Genomic DNA, 26,447 nt, shown 5'->3' with positions numbered 1-26,447 from the left:
ATAAGGATAAGCACACGAAACTATACAACCCCCCCAAAATGTTCCTGTAAATAAAATTCTCAAAATAATATCAATAATTATATTTGAAAAAAATAATTACGATGTGCTATTTATCAATTTTATAAATTTTTTTCACAAAAAGTCATTTAAGAGAGAAAACTCGGTTTTAATTTGAAGTAAACTTGTAATAAATTTTGTCTTCCAAAACTGAAATTATGAAGATCAGTTAAGATAAAACCAAATAATTATCATCGAGGTAATCATATTGTCAAATAACTTGCACACTTATGGGGAAATAAAGCTTCATAATACACTAAGGAAAATATATATTAATATTATCATGTTTTGTTTTTTATATTTTCTTGGTTGCGCTACTTTATTATTTTTACTCCTTTTTGTGAATGCAAGATTAGACGTATCTTTATATATATATATATATATACATATAAAGTTATGTCGCATATGTACACTGTTATTTAGTGGTTCGCGTTACGAATGAAGCATTTTATTCGTGCAGTAATTCTTTAAGAAGTTAAAGCTATGGGCCGGTTATTGTTTTATGATGATCATGTTAAAGATCTCATAAATAACATGATTAAAGAAAAAAACCATAAAATTGGTTTAGTGTTTGGGCAAGTAAGTCTATATAACTTATAAATTTATAACTAGGGCCTGCAATTTATCGTGCCCTGCTTTTTGAATTATTTGTTCACATAGACGTAGGCCTAATACTAATAGTCTTTGCGTTGGTAGCAGTGTTATGACCATATGTTATATGACGTAATGCCAGTGGTGTATGTAGTAACTAGTAGTATAGTGTAAGCTGTCCAACATAAGTTTAATTTTTACAGTAGCCTGAGTAGGCATTTAAAAAAATATTTGACCTTAGTTTTTGGTATTGATAGTTAAAATCTAAAGACTAAGACTGTTTCACTCTATTTTAAATTTGAATTTGAAATAGTTAGTCTGCCTAAATTATCAATCACTAGTATCAACATCAAAGATTTGTTCACGAAGTTTGATTATGTACTTTGATATAAGTTATAACAATGTTGTCATAAAATATAAGGCATATTGTAATAATACAATGAGAATTTTAAATTAATTTATAATAAAAGAGAACATATTGGATTGATTGAAGCTTAACAAAAGCCTTTAATATTTAATTACATCATATCTTGTTTTAAGGAATGTCTGTGAGATTCTTGCATGTGGAGTATTGGAAATAGTGTGCAAAACTTCTGCACACCAAAGTATGTGCCTGGGGAGCATTGTTTTTGTATTCATATATTAGAAAAAAAACTGTCAAGTTTCTCATTCAGTACTTTCTAAAAGTTTTTTTTTTTTAATATAAGTAGAATCTAGTCTATTAATATACAGGTATAGTATATTACTGTTAACAGATCACACCAAAGCCATATTTTTGTGATACTTAAGGTAAATAAAATGAGAGGCTAGTTGATTTCTATGATTTGATGTATTGTAAGTTTCATTTTGTTTTTAGGTATATTATAATTTATGAAATTAAAAAGCATTTTAATCAAAAAAGCATATAAACATGCAATTCATAAAATCTGACACAACAGCTATTTTACCTTGCTAAGACACCTTAATGATTATATTTTGCTGGAGTATGATGGATCACCTGGAAAGACTGCCCCAAACATCATATCACAAACAGTAGAATAAGCAAAGCTGGAAATGTTTGCACTTAACAGAGAATGAGCAAAACTTTATAAATGAATTGAAGTCTGAATTGTTTGGTAATAATCAATTACAATTTGTTTGACAGTAGAGAAAAGACTACTATATAGGCAATGTACAAATCTACAGTGAAGCATGGTGGGGGTGGTCATTACAAGTTTGGCACTGCATCTCAAACAAAAATAATGGCACCCTAACTACCTACAAGCACAGGTAAGTTCTGATCCATTCATTCATTGAGGGATATTATCTTCCAGCAAGATAATAATCCCAAACATACAGCAAATGTGGTGAAATGATATTTTGGTGGTAAAGAGGTTTGTGGAACATTCACAGTCATGGCTTTGTCTGTATAAATTCCTATATTAACATTATTGAAGATGTATGAGCTTGTGTAAAAACATATAAGATCAAAAGATGACCAAACAATTTGCTTAAATTGTGATAGACATTTGGATTTCTTTGTAGATCTATTTGTGGATACTCTCACAAAGCTACTCAAAAGCCATAGATATTGGCAAGTCGTTCCTAATTTTAAACTGAAGTACTAGAGGGAAAGCAGCTAGTTAATGCACCCATTCCAGCTCTTTGGTACTCTTGTCTGACCGAATAGTGGATTTTACTGTCGTACACCCTTATAGCATGCCCATGACTGGGAAGTGAGAAGCATGATATTTTTTGTGGCAATGCAACACAAACAATGGATCTTTAGATCCAAATGCTGGTATGCTAATTGCTGGGCCAAGGTCACCCCAGGATATTTGGAGTAGTATTCCAAAATTGTACATTGATAAACTGTATGGCAGTATGAAAAAAAACTGAATTGCCCATTTACCCAACTTATTAGTGCATTTTGCAACTTATTTGCTCTTATTCAGTATTTTCTGTGATAATTTTTGTACCTGTAATAAATTTACCATCTAGTTGCCAGTACATGTTGTTTATAACTCGTATGTGCTTATCATTTGTTTCTGTAATTATTCCCATCACTGTATCTCTGCTCCATTTTACACTCTTTTGGTGACAACATCTAATAAAGTAAATTACACTGACAATGAATTTAATGTTTCCTAGGAAAACTTTGTTAGCAGTAGGATTCAGAAAAATGTGTTTTACTTGCATGTTTTTTAAGGAATGAAAGTAATGCTTTAAAGTTTGAAATTGAAAGACTTGAAAATGAACTAGCAATAGTAAAGACATATTTGACCTAAGAACAAATTGAATAATAATAAAAAAAAAAGTTCACATTATACAGGGTTCTAAAATGACATATTTGATCTATTGTTGAAGATGCACTCATTTTGAATTTAATTGCTATGATGGATGGTTTGTCATTTTTCTCTCACATACTAATCATCTTCTAATGTAACATATTTAAATTATGCTAATTATGGAAAACAACATCTAGAAAAATTAAACATTGTTTAATTGATATTCAGTGAGAAGAATATCTAATTATTTGTTAATTTAATAAATTGTTTCTTTATTGTAGAATATTTATGCCAGGCTGGTAATGAATATGTTTTTGACAACAGACCCTGTCATGAATTTTTTTTTACTTTTCATTCTTTCTGAAACATTCTGTAACTGACAATTATATTATCAACATAGATGAACATAAATTATCTAAATATTAAACTTTTTACTGGTGTGTTTTAATAGAAATAATTTAACAACACTACATGCAAATGCTAGAAAATGATTTGGCCTCAGTATGTATATTATATATTATGAAAAGTTAAGATTCATCCAAATACAGTTAATATTGGAAATGGAAACTAAGTAGTAAATGGATTTCAAAACCTTCCTTTTTTGGAATATGAAATGACAAGTGATTTCATCAGTGGTTTAATATTGGGGTAAAAAATTATGTATAAAAATCTCTTAAATTTCTGTGAAATTTTTAAGTTAAGTGTTATTCTATTTTTTTATGTGATGAACTGCAATATTATGCACCATTCATAATTTGTGTAAACTTTATAAAATGTTGTTTCTTTATAGACATCTAAGGTATGCAATAAATTTAAAGATTGTAGAATGCAATTGTTCTGCCATTGTCAAAGTTAGAAAGATAAGTTTCAGTGCACATTTTAAGAAAAAGTGATTTAAAGTACAAAAATATCTTTTTAGAAACTTTGCATAAATACATAGTTATGTTTAAGTTCTTGACCACACATTTTGTTTTGGTAATTTTTTTAACTTTAAACTAAACTGTTCATCAACTGACTTTGATAATTGTAGTTTATCTTTCATTAAACACTCTCTTCTTGTAGAACACATTAGAGAAAGATTTTGTTGTGCATCTAACTGAAGTTCCAGCTAAAGAAAAAGAGGAGGAAATTGGCACTGAACAAAACAGTGAAGAGTTGAAATCTTCTAAGAATACAACAAAGAAAAGAGAAACTGATGAGCTAGATGAAGCATGGATTTCCCAGCATGGAAAACAGGTACAACCCACAAAATATAAAACCAAATGTTACTTTTAATCCCTTTAAAATCTTATTTTATTAGTGAGTAAAAAAGGGATGCTTTACTTGAGGTTTTATTTTATTATAGTGTTAATGTAAGTTGTAATTTTCTTTAGCTTGCACATGATTTTCTCAATTAATGATTATGAATGCTACAGGCTACAAATAATTGATGTTTAATTTCAGCCACTATGATTAGTAAGAGATATCTTGAAGTTATTAATAATGGTTTTCTATACCATCCTCTCTGTACTTCACTACTGCTGATGACAAATCATTCCATAAACCATTAACTCTGTTAGAAAATATAAAACTCTCTTAAATGGAGCTTAGCATGTCTTTTTTTACAAATCATAAATTTGTCTTATTGTCTTCAGAATACATCACAAAGAAATCGGAGGTCTGTATCCTATTGTTTCCACAGGATAATCTTGAAAATTTCAATAAGATCACCTCTTACCCTATTTTCTCAACAGGAAATAATTTAAGATATCTTAATTTATTTCTATAATGTAACCCTTCCATTCCTTGAAACATTGTAATGGCCCTCCTCTTATCCTTTTCCAACAAGTCAGTGTCCTTTCTTAGATAAGGAGACCAAAACTTTAAACAATTTGAGTCAGGATAAATTCTTTAATAATGTACGACTACCTAATTCTTATATGCGTGTTCTTCATCGGGCTTCCTTTCTTTGACTTGACATCTTTGGTGGTCTGGATTTGCTGGATTTCAGGACCAAAGCAGTCCAACACCAGTCTTCATTATCTTCTGTGGTTTCTTGGATTTCACAATTTTGCCTTTCCACTCCAGTTCTTCAACCAGCTCAGTCCTGCTCCTACTTTTCATGTTCTACTTTCCAGACCTTCCCCCTTCTCCATCTACCCACTGTCAGGTTAGTTGCACATCTTGTTGGTGACTGTCCTGTTGGGTCAGGTTCAGTGGGCACCTGTCTGTCTCAGTTCACCACTCTTTTGGTTCCTCTTCTACACCAACAGATGGGTTCTTCAAGTTCTCATCCATGGTCTCTCCACTTCTCTTCTCCACCCCTCTTTCCTCTTCCTGTTTCCCTCCTCAGACCTGATGTTTCTTCAGTGTCTCAAGGATGCAGTATCTGATCTTTTGACCAAACATGTCATCAAGAGGGTATATGACCCTTTTCCAGGGTTTTACTCTCATCTCTTTGTGGTCCCCAAGAAGCCTGAGAACTGGTATGTGGTAATCGACCTATCATCTCTCAACTGATTTCTAGTTGTTCAACTATTTTGGATGGAGAATTTCTTTTCTCTCCGGTAGTTCTTTCCTCCATGTTCAGATTGCCCTATCCTCTAGACATTTTCTATGATTTGTCCATTGGAGTTGTCTTCTAATTTTGTGTTCTTTCCTTTGGCATAGTGTCAGGCCCTTATATATTCAATCAAGTCCTGAGGACCTTCTATTGCCATCTTTATGGCCTGGGACTGAATTTACATTTCAACATGAACTATTGGCTCCTCTTAGCCCATTCCCAAGAGGGTGTCCTTTTTTCACACTTCTCTTCTTCTACAGGAGGCTGCTTGGTTGGAGTGGTTTCTCAAGACATCCAAGTCCTTTCTCATGCGCACTTAAATTTTATACATCAGGGCATCTTCTTCAGCTCTCATTTCAGCCAAGCTCAGCCTTCTCCTCATCTTGTGTAACAGGTTATTTGCTTTTGAGAACTCTGGCTTCCCTGGAACCCCTTATTCTTTTGGGGTGGGCACACCTGTGTCTCCCCCAGTGTATCTTGCAAGACCAGAGGATTCTTTCTCAGGATCCATTGTCCTTAATTATGAACCTTCCCTCTCCTCTACTCAAGAAATTATGGTGGCTGGACAATGCTAGTACTACCTCCAGCATTCCCTTACTACCCATCAGATCGGATTTCCATCTCTTCACCAATGCTTCTTACTTAGGTTGGGGCACTTTTCTAATGAACAACATGACTTCTGGCATTTAGATGCAGGACGAGCTTTCACTCCAAATCAACATGTTCAGACTTCTAACTGTTTGGTTGGCATGTTCCAATTTCCTACACTTTCTGGTAGATAACTTGATTATGATCCACTCTGGTAATTCTATAGTTGCTTCTTACATCAACTGTCAGTGGGCACCCATTCAAGAACCCTTTGCTTTTGGGCATTGGATCTACTCTTCTGAGCTCATTGACATTGGGTTTGGCTTGTTGCCTGTTGTGCTGACAGCTATGAACCTGGTGATGGACCACCTTTATTGGCTGGACCACATTCTAACAATGGAGTGGTCTCTCCACCTCCAGGCCTTTTGTTGGGTTTGCCCTTGGTTGGTTTCGCCTCTGATAGTCTTTGCCACCTTTCTCAGCTCCAAGTTTCTTTTTTTTCTCATCCACCTGTTCCTGATCCTTCAGCTCTGGCTGTTGCTGCTCTCAGCCAGGACTGGTTTCACCTTTTTCTATATGCTTATCCTCCTCTTTGCCTCCTCCCTCTGGTCCTCGCTTTTATACATGACATTCCTTGTGTGGTATTTTTCTTGTGACATTCCTGCTGCTCATCCACTATGTTTGTTAATCATAAGTTAACATTTTCGTAATTTGAAAATGTATTTCCGATAGATACTTTTCTCTTCACATATTCCCACTTGACCTCCCCACTACTGGTGCACTTTTTTTTCTTCTCCTTGCCTCATCTAAGAATGAAGCTATCACAAGTGCATTGGGAGAGCTACAGCAAATGGATGTTGTGTTGCCGTCCTATTGGTGGAGGAATATTGCTTCATGATAACATCATCATGCAACAGCACAGTTCATGTTAAACATGTAAATGTAAGTGGCAGTGAGCTCAAGGTTAATGGCATATAAATCTCATGGGCAGATGAGAGAGGGAAATAGCACTTCTGTTTGGATGTGAGTATGTATCAGAAATACACTTTCAGATTAAGTAAATGTTAAATTTTGTCTGCAATAACACGTGGTGTAAAGACGTGACCTAAAATGTTTGTGTGAAATCACTTGCCTTCAAGATGAAATGCACAGGAGACCTCTTCAGTAATTAAAGGGATTAATTGCAGTATGCTTTTGTACTTTTGTTTACTATTTTTGTGATTCTCGTACATTCTTAGGAATCCACAACAACTTGGTGTATATATAGTTAAGACAAATGTGTTTAAAAAGTCATTGAAGTTGTATGGACCCAGTCAGTAATTCTTTGGTTAACATTTTTATACTTAAACTATATTTGTTAAGCTTTAAATGAATGCACTTAAGATTACTGAGGGACGTTGTCAAGGTGCCAAACTTGTAGAGGCAGGTTTATTTTGTGTTAAACTCATTAAGTCTATGGAAATATTTCATAAAATGATGTAAAAACATTATTGTGTTACCCAAGATTACTTTAAAATGTATGGAACATATGGAAAAAGGAACTTGTTTGTCTTAAGATCTTGCACATTTTATAGTAATAAGATTTATGGGGGACATGATTTATGTTTATGTATTGGAAAATATAGTATGTATGAGGTTTTTTTTTGTTGTGTGTGTGTATGTATATATATTTTTTCTTTTAATTAAAGGTAACAAGAATGCTTCCTGGAGGACTAGAAGTGTTAGGAATCTTTTTCATTTCTCCAGTCGAAACCTATATCAATTTACAACCCAAATTACGACAGGTAGGAAGCCAATTATGTTATTAAGCTTCACTGATAGAAGTGCTTCTTGAAGAAATTGAACAAGGAAAAATAACTTAAATGCATTTCTTGAGAGGAAAAAAAAATCTGATACATTACGTTGTTTATAATAGATGATGTAGGTCATCAATATTGATATTTTGCAAGTCTGCTGTATTTTATGTTTTAAGCATTACCATTCAGCATTTTAGTATTTTGTGGTATACAGTAAAATTCAGGAATGGTAATATTCTTGCAGGGTTCTCCATAACCTAAATCCTTGAATATTTTATTCACAAATTCCAGAGCTCATGTATAAAAATTGTCATATGGGTGAATTCATGTACATAAATTTTGGTTCATATATATATGAAAAAAGTTAAGAAAAAAGCATTCATTTTAATGTTCTAAAGCTGTTATTGACTTAAGAGTATTTGCTAACATATTTACATTTTGAGGCATGTTAGATATGTGCACAGAATATACATTACAAATTTGTTTGACTCAGGTAAACAATAGCTGAGCTTGTGTATGTCACATGGTTTCCTTGTAGGAGGAGTAATCTCAGTCATGCAACTATGAATGAAATGTGAGTGCACTATTGGATGGCTTTGCATTTATGTTGGTGAATCTATTAATTAGACAGGTCTAACTGGTCCAACTTTGCAATCTAAAGTTTGTAATCTAAAGAAACACAACTTTTATCAAATTGTCAAGCATCTTGTTTGTAAGGTGGTTGATAATTGATCTTGAGCTGTTACTTCTTACACCTTTGAAGATGAATGGTAATTGGCAGTCAGCTTGTCTGTTAAACTAAAGGATGCCTACTTGCAATAATAGGCAGTGGAACTAATTTAAATTTGGGGGATTATGTTATTTGCTATGTTAGCAGTGGCAGTTAAATTCAAAGTTGAAACAGCAGCTTTATATGCGCTTGTAATTATTGAATTATGATCACATACATGCCTACACACACTTGTTTTAAAATGGTGAAAAATTAATGACTTTTACTACTTTCAAAGTGAGGATCATCAGAATACATCATACATGTCACAGACAACAATTTTTTTCATTTCCCACCTTTATCAGAAAGTTGCAATTATTACTACTTATATATGTAAACACATTGAACAGATCCAAAAGTAACAGGATATCAGTTTATGAAGGCAAAGTATAACTGTTTGAGGGTGTATCAGCAGCATCACTGATTTTGGCACTCTAATAATTTAAGTGTTCACCTGCAGATTTGACAGCATCACTTTCAGAATTTGACACCAAAAGGTATTTTTCCTCCAGCTCTTAAAACCTATGGAGAACCCTGTTGTTTAGTAGACATTGCAAGTCAGTAATGTAAATATAAAGCTTAAACCATGATTAAAGTCTTGACTTCATAATAATGCTGATTGATATTTTGATAGAAAGGAAAACATAATGTAAATATATTGTTTACTATTTGTTGCAGCTCATTAACTTTAATATATTGTTTAGTAGATAATGAGTCAGTTAAGCTGTTATATTGTTTAATCAATAGACAGTGTGAGTCAGTATTATTTTTGTTTCTAATTAGCAGTGCAAGGCAGCTGTGATGTATTATATATCAGACACGTAGATTTTATAGTCTATCACTGTTAACATAATGTTAAATAGATAATACAACTCAGTGCTATATATATATAGTTAGTCAGTAGTATATTGTACAATAGTTACAAGTTAGTAGTGCTGATAAATTTAGTTGACAGTTATAATCAAAAAGCAGAAATGGCAAAACACATTTTTCTGTTTGACATTGCAAATCACTACTGTTGTTTATTTGACAATGGACAGTAGCACTGTTATACAAGTATCATAATTATTTTAGTATTAGGAAAGTTTTTGCTTTTAGTATACAGCTATCTTGTTCAATATGTCTCTTTTCAGGGGTAAAATTAAATGTTGGAGTCCACCGAACTCAAGATATCTGTGTTTTGAAAGCTGTACAGTATTCAAGTAGCTTGCATAATTATTATTTGTACTCCTTAGTAATCCTTTTAATTATAAAACATATTATTCAGTATTGAAAATTAAAAATAGTTATTTCTTTACAATTATTTCTTATACCAAAAAATAACTTGAATGTTGTAATGAATTTCAGTGATCACTATATAATAGTTCAAGTTGCCAAATTATACTAATATAAGTTTTAACATTTTGCTCACGACCATCACAAGCTATGTGGGTTTATGCAAGTTGTTCTGAATTATGCAGAATATCACAAATGTATGAGCCTTAGACTTGTAAACTCTTGTTAAGTTTAATTCCTAATTGTGACTTAAAAATCTTGGTCAGTTTATGGTCATTAAAAGTCTGTTTCTAACATTTGGAATTACCTTTCTTTGCTGAAATAATATATTGTACACTTGTACACGTTTTAGCTTCATTTTATTTAAGATTTCTTAATATCCATGGTAATTTGGAGACACAAGCACTTCAAAGACAGGTTCCTCACTCAGTGTATAGAATATAGCTCATATCATCCCTATTAGAATAATTTTCTACTGGAACCGTACAGTTGCAAATGAATTGTTCAACAGTTTCACTACAGATACATATCAGGCGATAGCTTGGAAAATGTGTCAGTCGGCTCTCATTGTTCTACAATACTTGAGACTACGTGTCAAGATTACAATGATGGCAAGCTTAACCTAAAGCATAAGAGTTTCAACCATTCCAGAGGTTGGCTTACAGGTCATGTATTCCTGTCCTTCAAAGTACTGGTGTTCATGCAAATCATGTTCCACATACATAATTATGCCTGTTCCAATTTATTAAGACTGAATGCAATAAAATCACTGTGAATTTGTTGAAAAGATAATTGTGCCATTTTGTTTTCCTTTGCAAATTTCTAATAAATGAGTTTGTTTTTTTATTTTCAATAGAAGTATTATCAGATTCTTGATAATGTTGAATAGTCTGGTACACAGTTGTTCAGGTATCACCAAGCATGTGACTACGTAATGTATTAATTTTCCAGCAGCTTATAATCTATCCTCTCTCAAGTTTTTATTTAAGCATGATAGGACACTCTGGTAGTAGTTAAATTACAAAATTAGGACTGATTTGCAAAAACGGTACTTTGAAAGTCCATCCTAAAACCTTAAAAATCTTAGAATGTTGTACTTTATGCTAAAAGTGGGGTATAAGGCAAGCATCCTTTCTATGTTACAAAATGAAAAACTTAAATTTGGTTTTTATATTGATAAACCATTTTGGTGAAGTCATAAAATTAAAGCAGCTTTCCAAGTTAATCATGAGGCACAAACATTGTCAAGTTCTGTCTATGTGATGTTCAACTTTAACAGAAAGTTAAAGTTAAACGATGTTTAAAGAAAAGTTATGTTGTTTAGTGCTAACAAAATACAATAAAAGGCTTCTATTGATTTTTTTATTCATCAATTAACATAAAACTAAACTTATCTTTTCTCCATATGAAAAGTCTCTGAAATATGTCAAACTACCATAAAGTTAAAGTAATAAACTTCACTGTCTCCCCCTGATACTAAAACACGCTCTAATCTAAAATGAAACTACATATGTATTGAAGAGTGCGTGTTATTTCTGGTTTCGAATCAATGTTTTCATTGAAACAAGTGTTTTATTAATTAAGCTAATACATTGTAAAAGCTACTAAACAAGGAATCATTGATGTTTTCAGTGGCTTGCGCAAAATGTGAAAATACACGTTAGAACTTAGAAGTGGATACTAGATTTGTGATGTTACCTACCTGTACTTTTTCTTCAAAATCATATGCATCATACGGCTGGATTGTAAGGTCATCTGTTACAGCAATCTACTAAAGTTATTTGTAACTTGTACCACAAACTAAGCAAAGTGAGGTGTTTGTATTATTAGATACTCTAGTTGTTTATCAGCAGTTTTATTTTTCTATAGAATCTTAATCTTCGAAATTACTCGTGTAGAAATGTGCAAAATTCAAGGGAAATTTTTTTTTTCTTATTATTGAATTTTTTTAATCAACATACTTAACGTTTATCATAAAATATTACAGGTTTTCTGACAGCTTTGCTTTGTGCCTTTGGTAATTTTGAGGACTAATCTAATTTATTCCAGATCTTTCAAGGAGTTTGACAATAACAAATGAACATATGATGGTAGACATTGGTTAGCAAAAGTCACAATTTACTCTTGCATTAAATACTAGAGAACTAAAAAGATTCAAAAAGCAATTTGAATTTTTAACCATGTCAAAATTTTATTTTATAAGACAGACCTTTTTTTCAGGGTCATAGCAACAAAATGGGGTTGGCTGGAAACCAGAAACACTGTTTTTTATTATTTTTTAGGCCTATGGATGTATGGGGTAGAAGCATGAATATCCCAGGAACTTGCACATATCCAATTTTAAACATTCAAAGGAAAATTCTGGGTACAATATGCAGAACATCCAATAAAGGAAGAGCTGTTTAAGAGTTCATCCATTGCATTGCATATCAAGTTTGCTAATATTAACTGAAGGAATAATTCTTGAAGCTTCTGTTGGATGTAGATCTGATTCTGAATGAAGATGTTTAGAGATGAAACATGGTAGCTCTTCTGCTGTCTGAGGCTCCTTGTCAGCAATAGGTGTATGTTTCTTTTAATTTTGCTTTTACTTAGTTATTGCTGTTTTTTCCTTGCATTCTTGCAATACTGGTTCATTAGGTGCTGTAATTTTAGAGTAAAATGTGTTTACTAGAAACCTCTTCTCACACTACCTTCCTCCTCTCCATGCCTGTTTCAATGCTGTGGAAAGAGTAAGCTAAAGTTGTGGGTGAGGTTTGTATTAAACGGAGCTCATGTGAATTATGATTAGACAGCATGTAAGCTCCTGATTGGCTGATACCATAAATTTGTGACATGGTGTAGAATACAGTAACATTAGGGAAGGATTACAGAATAAGCAGACTTGGCATTTACTTGTGCACTCAAACATTGTGGACTGTTTCAGTTGTAGTTTTAGAATTTGATATGTAATGTTCAAGAAAGTTAAAGTTCAGTGAGCTAACGAGCCCAATGATGTAAGAGGTAAGTACTTATTTAAAATATTTTTCACCCCAAAAATAACTATAAATTCAGGATGACCTACTTGAAGGAGAAATTATTAAGTTGAAAAATACAGGTGAAATTTCATAACTAAATATGTGAATGTAATATCAAGAACCCAGGTCATTAGACTACTGTGAAAATACATCTATCTTTCATCTGTTTTATGTATTTTATTTTTAATTTATTTGTTTCAGATTTTGTTTGCTTTAAATAAAGCTTTGAGTCGAGATTTGAGGTTCAACATTAGTTCAGACAGTTTGGAAAGGATTCTACTTCATATCTGCCCCATAACAAACAAGTATCCTTAAATGGGTTCTAGAATGTACATTAGCACGCAAAATCTATGGTATAAAATGTGTAGAAGCCTAGAAGGTGTAAAAAAAAGTACATTTGTGATAGGCTGTTAAAACACTTATGCATTCATGAGAGTTCTTTTATGATGTATTGGTAAAATTGAATGCTATCATTGCATGTTTTAACTATTAATGTTTAGCTTACTGAATTTTCAAGTGATCAGTATAATGTTTTCCACTGTGTGATAAGAATAACTTGTACTAAATTAAAAACTATGAAGGAATATGGACTTGATATTGGTTATAAATTAAAAGTAAGAAACCAATATGTTATAAGTTTGCATAAATGCAGTTAACATTACTGAGTAATGTCACCTAGTCTTTATTTGAAATTTATATTGATACTTACCTGAATTTCTTAAAATCTAGTTTGTAGTATTTAATGCATTTTACAGGTATGTAAAAAAAACATCATTTATTGTATTTTGTACTACATTTTACAAATAATTAGGAAAATACACATTGTGTGTGGTCAACATGTTTGTTTTTTGCTTTATAATTTATTTAGATGTATCCTTTTAAACAATGAATGATAAAGACTACACTAGAATATCTTCATTTATAAACATTTAAAAAAAAGTATAAGATTGTCATGTGTAGATATAACCTAGTTTCGAGTATTGTGTTTTATGATTTCTTGTTGTGTGTAATTGGAAAGGCATTTTGTTTGTATGATTCCCAAAAAAACTATTACCACCCCATGCTATAAAACTTTTTTTGCTTACCTTTGGTTTATTTGCAAGTTTAGCAAGGGTTGATTTTTTTTTTTTTTATCTAAGTAAGTAGCTTCTCTGGTTAGAAGTTAATATTAAGTAATTACATGAATTTAGAGATGTTATGATTTTTCATGTGTCCATTGAGCTCACTTCTTTTACATCTATGTTAGTTTATTTTGTCTGAAACATTTACAGATTTTAATTACTGGCATTGATTCAAGTGTATTTTTATCTGTGTAAGATGTTAATAATGTGGTATAAATGACATTTTCTGAGAATTCAAATATGCCATTGTATTATATATTATAGTCTATGGAAATTGGTTTGGGAAGTTTGATCCAAATTATTAAATTAATATTGTGCTAATTACATGTAAGTGGTAAACTTAAATAGCAATAAATTTTAAACATTTAGATATATATATATATATATATATAAAACTTGAAGTTACACATTTGGGTTAACAATATTGTAAAAACACCTAGGTTCAAGAAGTCTTAATATAAAACGATAAAACTCTATTACCCAAATGCTTTTGAATGGTGGACCTTTCTTCTTCAGGGGGCAAACTGTTTGTCCCTGAAGAAGAAAGGTCCACCTTTTAAAAGCACTTGGGTTATAGGGTTTTTATCATTTTGGATTAATAATATTCATAGTTGGAAAATTTCAAGCAGTGATCTTATGCCTTGACTCTGGGACTTTAATGGTGTATATAATACCTGGTCAGTATTTTGTCTTATTTTGACAGATATATATTAAAAAATATGCTTAGAGCTTGTGAATTGAGTATTAGATAAATGCCATTTTTAAACAACACCAACTTTTTTGTGTGTTTTAACTTGTTAATTTTTTGGGATGTTAATGTATTATTTGAAATAAAATTTATTTTTAATATTCTGTTTTATGAAACAGCTGGTAACTTGCAACATTTCAATATTATAGTTCAAGTATTTGTGAGCCAACATTGATCATTTTTGGCTTTTAAAAATAGTTGTAACTCATTTAGCAGATTGTGATCATTACTTCTGAACTTGGATACAGGGGTGCGTTGTCAATCCATATTGTCAATAAATAACATTAAAATGTAAATATATATTTTTTTTAGATTTAAAATTAGCTATCTTGGATCATATTGTAATTATAAAGTATAATAATTTCTATTTTTAAACAGCATTATTTTGGCTAATAATTTTAAGAAAGTTCAGTGTTATACAAAAACACTAAATAAGCTTCTATAATCTTGTAAATAATTTAATCTGGGTATAAAAACCTAACACTGTCTTGTTTTTTTTCAGATGTGTGTGTGTGTGGTGTGTATAATCTAAGTTTGTTTTATGTGTGGAGGAAACATGATTTACATTTACCCAGTAATATAAAATGTTGATAGCATTCAGACCATTAGCATTGAAACAAGAAATTTAACTGAATGACATACCCATTTTACCCTAGTATTTGATTTTATCATTCCTGATTTAATATAATTTAGATCTGTTTCATACAAATTGTCGTTAAGTTAATTTTTTATATTCTTTATGAGTTTTTTTACTTTACTAATAGCATTTAGTTATATAATTGTTTTTAAAACTTCATTTTTGCAAAAGCATTATGATACAAGTTCATATCTATATAATTTAATTGTCTGATAAAGCATGACATCTGTTGTTAGTCAGGTATGTGTTTGTTCATGTATAGTGCAGTACTATGACTTTATTTGCTCTATATCTCAAAAAGTATAACTTTTCAATGCCATGTATTGGTAAATGATGGTATACAAAGTATTAAGATCATTAGGTTTGAAGTGGAAAATGTGATCAAATTGGAACTTGCAGTTAACCTGTTTTTTATATTTTTCATACATAACTTTAATTTTAACTTTACATATTGCATAAAATCTAAGATTTCTAGAATTAGGTATAGGATACAATGTAATGTACTTTCATTTGCTGTTGTAACTTGTAAATTCTAAGAATACTTGACCACAGTTTAGAATCACCAGTCGAACCTTTGATGTTAGTGATTACAAGGTAAGAAATTATTTAACTACTTTAAGTATTGAAAGCCCTAAAAAACTAATTATCTGAAAACCTCTAATTAAAGCTATATGAAAAATGCTAGTGATTTCATTTAATATAAATTTTAAAATACTGAGCATTTCCTTTTTTGTTTATTGCAAAACAAATATTTAAAAAATAACCCCTCTGTGTGCTCAAATTAAGTATTTGACAAAATATTCTTTATTTCAACAAAACAAACATAGAAAATTTTCTATGAATACTTAACAACTAATTGCACATTTGCTTATTGGGTATATCTGTCCACTTAATGCTCACTAACCGACCTATTCCTTCAAGGCATGGGAAGACTTAGGAGCTCCCATGGGGTCAAATCTGAATGCAACCCTCCTATATCACTCCCTGAGGGGCCCTAAAGTTACATGATGGGTTTGGTGATAAGCAGTCTAGCAGAATTACTCAAACTTTTATCAAATAATGGTTTAGATTATGATAAGACTACAGTTCATTCTCGTCATAATAAATGAATTTCTTTGAAGTTTAAGAAAGAAAAGTCCAGTTATGATTATCTCCAAATTTGCAAAACAAAACCTTTCTGTGCTCTGCTTTTACCTTTATGTAACTTTCAGTACATTTTATCCAGATGAAGAGAATTTTTTTTTATTCAGAAAATGCATTATTTTATAGTTGCTTAATTTTTTAGTCTTTCTTAGGAATGCTACTTGCCTCTTTGCACCACAAAGAGATGTATTACCTTGTGCATGCAGTGCCATGTAAGTTCCTTTGGATGCCACAAGCCTTGAACAAAGCTCCCACCCCTACATATGTCAATGTGTTATAATGTAATCATCATTAGACTGTAGCCCTCTACCAATAGGAGGGTGCACATACATATTCTCCATGTGCATTAATCCCCAACAACACTAGCACATGAACACAAGCTTAATCTTTCCTCGACACTGCTTTTTTTCAGATGTGTTTGTCACAAGATTTACCAGAATTTTTGCACATATTGTTTTAACCTTCTGTTACTATTTATTGTGCAGTTATTCTTTCCTTGAGTTTCTTGATTACTTGAAAGAATGATACTAATTTTACACTTATCAGTTAGAACTTTCGTGGGAATTATCTTTCATTGGATTTTTTTTAATTGACCTTGTATTTTTTGGGGCACATGCCCTGTTGTATGATCCTGTTGTTTAATCCAACATATGGGTTTTATCCAGTACTCTTCAAGATTGTCATTAGGCCTATGTACCATCACCATACCTGGCTAAATTTTTTTTAAACTGATAACATAAAGCAAAACAAAAAAAGAACCACCACAACATCAGTTTTGTGTTTTAACTGGATTACACATTCATGTTCCCTTGTCTCTCACATCTCCCAAAGTTTTTCACACCTCTTCACAGGAGTCATTCAGTAGTATAATGGTGATTGAGACATTTTGATGATCAGTGATCTTACCACCATTTTGTACCATGTGGTTAGTTCCATTCTGATTTTGGATCCAGGATTCCTGACCTACTGCTTATGTTACTTCAACTGAGCCTGCTCCATCTTGTGTTTCACCACTATTATTCCCACACATGTTTCATATGCCATGAGATAATTCCTCATCCTCACTCTGTGGTTTTTACTCCTGCCTTTTTATCATTCCCATGAAGATGGAAGATTGCATTGCAAATATCATTCTGTCTCACTTGACTCAGTTTTTATCTTTACTTAGTTCCCAATGGGCAATTTCTCACTTTCTAGTGAATACTCTCCCTGGTGGTGGATGACCAATGTGGTGTCTTGGACATTTTCTGCACTTCCTGATTTTTCTACCTTCCTTTTGCTTCCTTTGGTTCGTTTGCAATAGTCGAACTTTTGGTTCTCAGTCCTTCCCTTTGGGTAGTCTAAGGCCTAATTTTTTTATGGGCATTTAACATCTACTTGCCCATCCTTTAGGAGTAATCTTGTTTGGGGTAGCTGGTTTTGCTTTCCATATTGGTTTCATCCCCCATCCTCTATTTCATTTACTTGGGGGTTTCTCACTTCTTATGGGCATGTAGTCTCAGTCCACTTGTTTTTGTAGCATGGAGCTTTTGATATTGGGGAGGGGGGTCTCATGTCTCCATTTCCTACAATTCTTTTTTGGGGACTCTTTTTTTCATATTCCTCATTTCTGTTGGATGTGTCCATACATGTTATCTTCAATGGTTTTTGGATCTGTCAATACAGGTATATCCAGAAAAATACACTGTCTTCTTTTCACCTCTTGCTGGTGTGATGGTTGAGTTGATCCCACACAACTCTGGACATTCCTACATGTACACACACACACACACCTACCTTATCTTGACATGCATCTGTTTTGAGCCATCAAAGGTTCAAAATTCAGTCAATGGGCTCCATTCATTTACATGTGTGGGTTTCCATATCCGTGGTGGGCATAGCATAAGTGACACTGTTGACCTGCCCTCATGTCTTGCTTTTAGTTGCAGTAAACCATTGCACTGTATCTCAGTATGGGACGTAATCCAGATGATTGTACCTGATGACAATGGTCCATGCACCTATTCTATGTTCTCTCCTACATAAATTCTGCTTTCTTCATTTCTTCTGGGGTGTTACTGGGTAGTGTGATACAGGACACCTCACTATGGTATGAACCAAGCTGTTCCCGGTAATTAGGTACAGTTAGATAAGTCTTGTATTCACTTTAGGACACAGGATGCTACTCCCTGCATCTGATTTTTGTGATGATTATCTCATGCGAGTCTTTCTCCAATACGGAATAGCCTGACTTATGGGCCTAACCACACTACACATTCATTCTCAGCTGTCCACTTGTGAGATAATGGACAACTGAACAATCTTTCATTCTGTTTTAACATGTTTAGTGACATGTTAGCACCCATTAAAAGATTCTTATGACAATATATTTTGCTCTACCATCTCTAATGGATGAAAAATATTCCCTACTTTAGATAGATGCAGTCTCCCACAGAGTGCTGCCCCATCAGGCTACCCCTGCTTCTTGGTTGTCATCTTTTATTGGCTTTCCTTTTCTGACACTGTTTTCATAAAAGAACTCATCTTTTTAATTTCTCTGGACTGAACCCCTCCACCATCCTCAAGTGGGATTCTAGCTCTTTGTGGTGCAGAGAGGCCAAGCAGTATTTCTGAAGTTAACATTTTTCTCACCTGAAAATGTATTTTGGACAGATAGTCACCTCAGTTCACCACTTCCCACCTTTTCTCCCCACTTCTTTTGCATTTAGTTTGCCTCATCAAGAATAATCCTGTGTTCACGTGTTAGTGCCTGCAGGTATTACCACACGTGGAGGATGTGTGACCCTCCTATTGGTGGAGGGTTATAGTCTAGTGATGATTACATTATAAATGGTGCAATACATGTTGGCACGTGAAGGAGTGGAAGCTTTGTTGATGGCTTGTGGCATGCATTTGAACTTACACAGCAAATTAATAGCTCCTTGTGGTGGAGAGAGGTAAGGAAAATGTTAACTTTATTTTTCTCATTTATCACATGATAAATTACAAAACTTTATGTTCAGAGTATTTTTGTTAAATGTATGCCAGCTTTAAAAACTCCAAGTACTGGGACATTTTTTGTTTTAAATTCAATATTTCTTTCCTGGAACTATACACAGAAGTGGTCAACTTTCAACCATTCTGTAGAAAATTTTAAAAATAGGGAGCAACTTGTAAAACAAATGGTATTGGTTTATATTTTGTGGCCATTTATGAAGTTATCTTATGTAATAATGATGAAATTTCTTTATGAGCTCTATTTTACCTGTTCCTTCTGCCTTAAATCATTTTAGAGTACAGCTAAGCCTGCAGACTTTAAGTACCAGAGCAGTCCTTTCCGCTGGCACAGGTTAAATTCCCGATACACAATTGATGCATGGATTCCTGTTAGCAAAGATCAGTATAAGCAGAACCTGTTGAAACAGATTCATTCTGGACTTAGTCCATCATACATTGCTGTCATTAATGCCACTGCATTGATTGACAGAGAAATGAGAGAAGACAGAGATTTATTAGATCCAGCAGGAGAAAAAAAGAAAGGCAAACAAAGGTCAAAGGAACAATCAGCCCAGAAAAGCTTTGATGTGGACTTGTTTCTTTCTCTTGTAAGAATTTTTCCATATGAAATGTTTAAAACAAAGAAATCAGTAAATGAGTTTTATTAGTTCAGGAAATACTGAGTGTGTGTCTATGCTGGACTAAAGTCTTACCCTTTTTAACAAAACATTTTCTTTTAGCATTAGTTTTACACTTGAATTTAAATCCAACTTGCCAATATAGAATGCAAGTAATGAGTATGTTAATTAATATATTCTGCAGGGAATAATTTGATCTTTTGCCTTCATTTTGAATGTTTTTACATAGAGTTACTGGGTGAATAGTTTACATATAAAAAGAAATAAAGCAGAAACAGTTAATATTAGAAAACCTATGTACTCATGTTTTATGTATACATTGTATGTATGTGAGTGTGTGTATGTATATACAAACATACACACAGAGTTGAAGATACTTTTCTCTTCATAGTTAACCAATAACAACAACTTGAAGGAGGTAGAGCCTATAGATTGTGTAGCCTCCATGGTTGTGAAAGGAACAATACAATGTCGAGGCTATGTACACAGTAAGGCTACAGTCGCTGATGCAATAAGGGTATGTATGTATTGTTGAGTAGGTTTATTATCATCTTTGTTTATTGTGAATAATCTTTTTTCATTTGTGTATCTAGTTTCAAAACAGTTATAGTTTTCCTGTTAAGTGCTAGAAATATTTATTCATTTTTTCAGTGCAAAGTTAACCACAAAAGTATAAAAAGGCTGTTGGTGCTTTTGTCAGTTTTTGTAACTGTCTGTAAGTAGGCTTGGGGTTTCATAGTACTTGTGTATCCTGTTTTTTTAAATGAATAATGAAACGAATTGTGTTTATCATTGTTTGAGTTTAACATAATATCCTGATAGTCAAATATTTTATTTGAAATATTTAAATGTTTGAAGTAAGAAGCAATGCTTCCAAGTGCATTTTTAGAGCAAATTTTGATACCATGTAGACATTAATACAGTAATATTATCCAAAGTTTTTAATTGCAACTGAATGCATTACATTATATACATTTTAGGCTGTAAAACAAGATATTGTTTAAGAGTGTCATGTCTCTCTTTATAGTTACAAAAAATGAATATTACTTTATATTCTAATCTGTAAGTAAAACATCAGTAAACATTTTATATTACTTTTTATTGTAATCAGCACAAAGGTTGAGCACATTATATAAGAACAACTTTGGAGCCTCACCTTGTCATTATAATCCAAGTCACTGTGTCTGGTTATCTGTTGACCAGGCATCTTGACAATAGCCTAGCAGCATAGTTTTCATTGCAAAAGGCTTTTATGTCCAAAGCACACCACTCATCCCTATGTATTTTTCTACAGACCATGTAGTCTATGAGGACACTTGTTTTCTAGGACTATTTCATCAGTCTGATTGCATAGAAATACATAGGTATCGCATCTGGTGACTTGACAGTTATGTCTTTGTATGGTCTAACAAATACTTGTTTAGTTATCTAGCTAAACTTTGGGAGTGAAGATGTTTTATAAGAGTGGTGAAGTCCCATTATTTGATTAGAGTAGCCCAAGAGTTGTCAGTAGGTGCTGTTGACTAGCTGCCTTCATTCTAGTCTACAAGTTCAAATTTATGGATGGTTAGTGCAGATGGCCCTCATGTAGCTTTATGTCAAAATTTTAAACAAACAATCCTATAAAAGAAGAGATTTGTCTAAACAACATCTGTTCAGAAAAGTAGAAATTTATTTCAGATATTGGCTAACTGGGACAATAAAAGAACTGTTATTTCTCCTCTGCTTTGAGAGCAAGTGTAATTAACACAAAACTGTGAAATGTGTATATATATATATAACTAATAATTATAATTATAAAATTACTATAGTATAAACTAATGGGAATCCATTGTGGAATTATTAATGAAAATTATAGAATTTTAACTAAAACGAATTTGTCTGTACCTCCAAAATGCACCCACTCTTCTCTTATTCCATCAGTCTCAAGGTAATTCTTTGATCATTACATTTTTAGTAAAAACTATGCAGAAAAATGAAATGTTATTGTGAATAAAAGTACGCACGCACTTTGAAAGAGACTTGAATAGCACTCTTGAGCCTTTTCATATAGTGCGAACATTCCGACACAAGTTTTCAACTCTTTGAACTGTACAAAGGATAAAAAATATTTGATAGTAATAAGTAGGTAATGTATATGTGTTAAAACATAAAAAAAATATTTATTAATTAACATTTATTCACCACTTAAAACTAAATACAAAGTCCATAATGTTAGTAACAGTAGGCCTCTATTTGTGGTTTAATTTAAGCATTAGGCCTAATACATAGGCCTAACATTTTAACATTTATTCACTACTTAAAACTAAATACAAAGTCCATAATGTTAGTAACAGTAGGCCTCTATTTGTGGTTTAATTTAAGCATTAGGCCTAATACATAAACATAACATAAGGCTTAGCTGAAACACTACTTGGTAAATTTCATTTTGCTTTTGTCTACAACTCAGTGTCATAAAACTTTTGAATTAAACTATTTTGCTGTTATATCACTGAAGTTATCAACAAAATATAGAATATAAAAACAAACTTTTCTACAAATCAACATGAATATTGAGCATTCAACATAAACACCATAGTTGGCCTAAGAACAATCGGGTGATAGTTTTCTTGCTAAGTGGTGATGTATATTGTTGAGCATTACCAAAAAAGGAGAGTGAAAGTGTTCTCAACAGAGTGACAAAGGGAATATGTCTTTTATATTTAGTGATTTTGAAAATGTATATGTGATATGTATTTAAATTATTTGGTTGTTTTGCTTCAAAATTTTAAGGAACCAGTTGTCAAGTATACACCTATATATCAAATTTCAAAATTTAAGGGAAACTAATAATTCTAACTTTTATTTCAAGTTTTCCTATTTAAAATATATTATAACGTTTATTAAATGTAATTTGCAAAAAAAAAAAGTCAGAATTTTCAAACTTAAATTTTTATGCAGCTGTGAGGAGTCTAGCCCATGAACCAACATACTTAAAGATTTTTGTTTTAGAATTTTTCTGCCCTACTAATGAATGTTTTCATTTGATAAGAAAGCATTGTCTTTTGAGAATACAGTTAGTCAGGTCTTGTTTCCTTCTGTCTCTGAAATTCTAATACAGTAAGCATTTCTTTTTACCATTTAATGATGTCACAACATGTGGACTTAACAACTTCTTATGAAGCCCAGCTTTGAAAATATCTACAGGCGAAGTTTAATTACCATTTCATTGAGCTGGGCAATTACTGGAATTTGCTAATTAATCATTTGTCAGGCTCATCAATAGATTACTTTCAACTAATTGATTATTCTCAAGTGAGACATGGATAGTTGGAATAATTGAAAATAGTAATTATCAGAAACACTAATTTTGATTAGTTGATTATTTTTATGAGTTATGACACTAATTGATTAAGCTGAACAACCTTGAATTATTTGAAAATGGTAATGAGAAATCATAATGGCAATATTTTGATTACTTGGATGATGGAATAATGATAAACAGTAATAATCAGAAATTGTAATTTTGATTGATTATTTTACCTAACACTTATTAATGTATTCGATGCTTATAGGTACTTGATTATATCAGTTAATGTAGTTAATCACCTAGCTATACCATTGGATAAAGGAGATTATAAACTATTTATGTCAGTATTTTCAGTAAAGTGGTGTGAGAAGTAATTGATAGTTCCATGGGAAAGTGGTTACATACATATCTTGCAGAAAACAATGAAATTTAGTGAGAAGTTTAGAAGACTTGGCAACAAACCACAAGTCTGGGAATTTATTTTTATACTTTCTTTAGATGTTCTCTTTGTTCTTGAAAGTGTTTTTGTATAAAATTGTTTGTTTGAAAGTTCGTAAAATTCTCCTCTGTGACAAGATATCGGGTAAGCTTAGTTAGATTTAGAGTATAATTGGTAATAGCAAAATATTCAATGACTCAAATCTTATTTATTGAATATTATTATATTTATCATATTCAAACAATGTAGATAAGTAAAAGAAATGATTTGTTGCAAATAAACCATATTTAATACATATCTGATATACATTTATCTTAACCAAGAATATTGTTAGCATTAATAGTGTCAAAAAGCCTAACCTGACACCATTAATTTATTAATAAAAGCATTAAATCTGTCATAAAGGGCTAAGGATTCTTCTACAGTAGGTGTCTTTGACTTGTTGGCAATAAGTTTGACAATAAACGAACAGCACGCGCTTCACTTATTTTTTTAAAATAATATATATATTTTAAACAAGTTAAACGTATGTACAAAAATTATTTACACTGTGGAGATCATAATTTATCTTAAACACTATACAATTTGTTCTCTTCTTCTTGTCAAAATTCCACTTTGGCCAATTCAATTGCTTTAGAATTCAGTTGATGAGCCGAACTGTTTTTCTCTATTTTTATCAGTATCACAATAGTATCCGTGTATGATTCACTTATGATGTTGCGTGAGTTACCACAATTGTATCCTGAACTTCCAGTAACCGTCTGCCTTTTGTCAAAGTCCACACAGGCAGGTTTAATTAGTTTAGAACACCCTATGATGAAACAAATTATTCTCCTTATCTCTTTCAACCTGTAATCTCACTCTAACATATCAACCATTAGGCCATTCACTCCCACAATGGTTAACTTTACATTTTCTAACTTTCCTCTGACCAAACTTCTCATTTACGTGACTTTACTCTCTCTCTTTTTCTGCTCGTCTGATTGCAGCTACTTATACATCTATCACTTAGGCCTTCTGGAAATGTCTATTGCCTCTACATCAATGGATTGCACACAACGTTCAATTTCTTGGACATCAATGAATTACAAACACAAAATAAATAAATTAATAATACTACCTACACTAAACAGTGTTTTATATCTGACAAAGCTTTATCAGTTTTTGTTGAGTTTTATGATTTGTAGCAGGAAGTGGTGACTACTGCATTGGCAAAATAAAGTATCAAATGGAACTTTCTTATAACAAATATAAAAAAAAAAAAAAACTTAAGACAAAAAGAAATATTTTCCATGTTTTTTTCAAACATTGTCCCTCAACAAAATTTTGGAAACTTCACAATAAAAAATGATAGAAAAAGTAAATCAAATTATATGATTTCTTAAAGCTCAAACGAGATGCGGTTTAGTAAGCTTTTACGAAGGTTCATGCAATTTGATTAAGCATTTCCACTGTGAGAATGATATCTCCAAATCCAGAAAGGGTCATAATAATTGCTAGAAGACCACTGCAGATAAAGAACCAGTAAATGACACTGAATGATCCAAGAAGCAAAATACATCTCGACGTGTACCAGTGTTAAAATGGAAGAAATGCCCAGTAACTGAATTAACATTTGTAGTCTCTAATATATCAGAACTATATCATTAGAATTTAAACTGGTTAACAGTTAACAAGTAAATAATGAAATGTATGATACATGAGTAAAAGAGGTAATTTGAATGATTTTGACTTGAAAAAATGTCAAAACGTTTCCTAATATGAAAATAAATAAGCTCATATTGTTCAAAACTGTAGATCTTAGCTCCTCATAGTATGGGATTTGTTGCACATTGTAAGCTTATATGTTAGTATGGAACAATTCACAAAGGCTTACAAACATTAGATTATTTAATTTTATATAGCTTCATTGTAACCAGTGTATAAAAAGCACATAATCTTCTAGGCTGTCAAACAAGACATTATTCGAAGTCTCATGGCACGGTGTGAGATACAGTGTGAAGATCTGCTCTTAATTGAAGAAGAACAGAATGGTAAGTAGTAGTGAGTGTTTTGTGTGCACAAATGTAAATTACTTTTCATGATAGACTTAGTTTAGAATCATAAGTCTTTAAAGCTTTGAAGTGCAAAGTTTTTCTGTAGGTATGAATACATTATTTAGCATTGTTACTAGCACATAGCATATTAAGAGTACTTATGTTATTGAATGTTAAGTTATTACATGAAATGCCAAAGTTTTCAATTTTTTCACATTTATAGTAATGTTAAGATTGATGAGCATTGAAAGAGCTTAGTCATAAGAACCAAACTGAAAATTCCCAAAAATCACATTTGTATTGCTGAATCAAAACAAAAAAGGTATGTTTTAATTCTGAATTAAATGCAGTTGAGAACAAAAGAAAAATATATTAAATGTCAATAAAGTGTGTTTAAATGTTGCATATTTGTGCAAGTAAGATTGGGTTTCTTATAACACTACTTTTTTAGGTATAGTAGAGTAAATGTTTTAAAATGTAATAAGGGTATATATATATATATATATATATATATATAC

The 26,447-nt window shown here is 31.9% G+C and overlaps 1 protein-coding gene across 1 annotated transcript in view; it reads left to right on the top strand.

The window, feature by feature from the left end:
- The first annotated feature begins 457 nt into the window (after positions 1 to 457).
- The window catches only part of LOC106465343 (protein odr-4 homolog), a 34,757-nt gene continuing 8,767 nt past the window's right edge, over positions 458 to 26,447 (top strand). The window contains exons 1-8 of the mRNA XM_013925559.2: positions 458 to 636; positions 3,978 to 4,151; positions 7,734 to 7,829; positions 13,104 to 13,207; positions 15,966 to 16,002; positions 19,824 to 20,135; positions 20,557 to 20,682; positions 25,839 to 25,926. Of these exons, the coding sequence (XP_013781013.1) occupies positions 541 to 636; positions 3,978 to 4,151; positions 7,734 to 7,829; positions 13,104 to 13,207; positions 15,966 to 16,002; positions 19,824 to 20,135; positions 20,557 to 20,682; positions 25,839 to 25,926 (1,033 nt within the window). The 5' untranslated portion in view covers positions 458 to 540. The remainder of the gene's footprint in view (positions 637 to 3,977; positions 4,152 to 7,733; positions 7,830 to 13,103; positions 13,208 to 15,965; positions 16,003 to 19,823; positions 20,136 to 20,556; positions 20,683 to 25,838; positions 25,927 to 26,447) is intronic.

The sequence above is a fragment of the Limulus polyphemus genome, unplaced genomic scaffold, assembly GCF_000517525.1.
Source record: "Limulus polyphemus unplaced genomic scaffold, Limulus_polyphemus-2.1.2 Scaffold1914, whole genome shotgun sequence".
Classification (NCBI taxonomy): Eukaryota; Metazoa; Arthropoda; class Merostomata; order Xiphosura; family Limulidae; genus Limulus; species Limulus polyphemus.
Note: the sequence above shows the minus strand (reverse complement) of the source record. Positions and strands in the feature narration are given on the sequence as shown.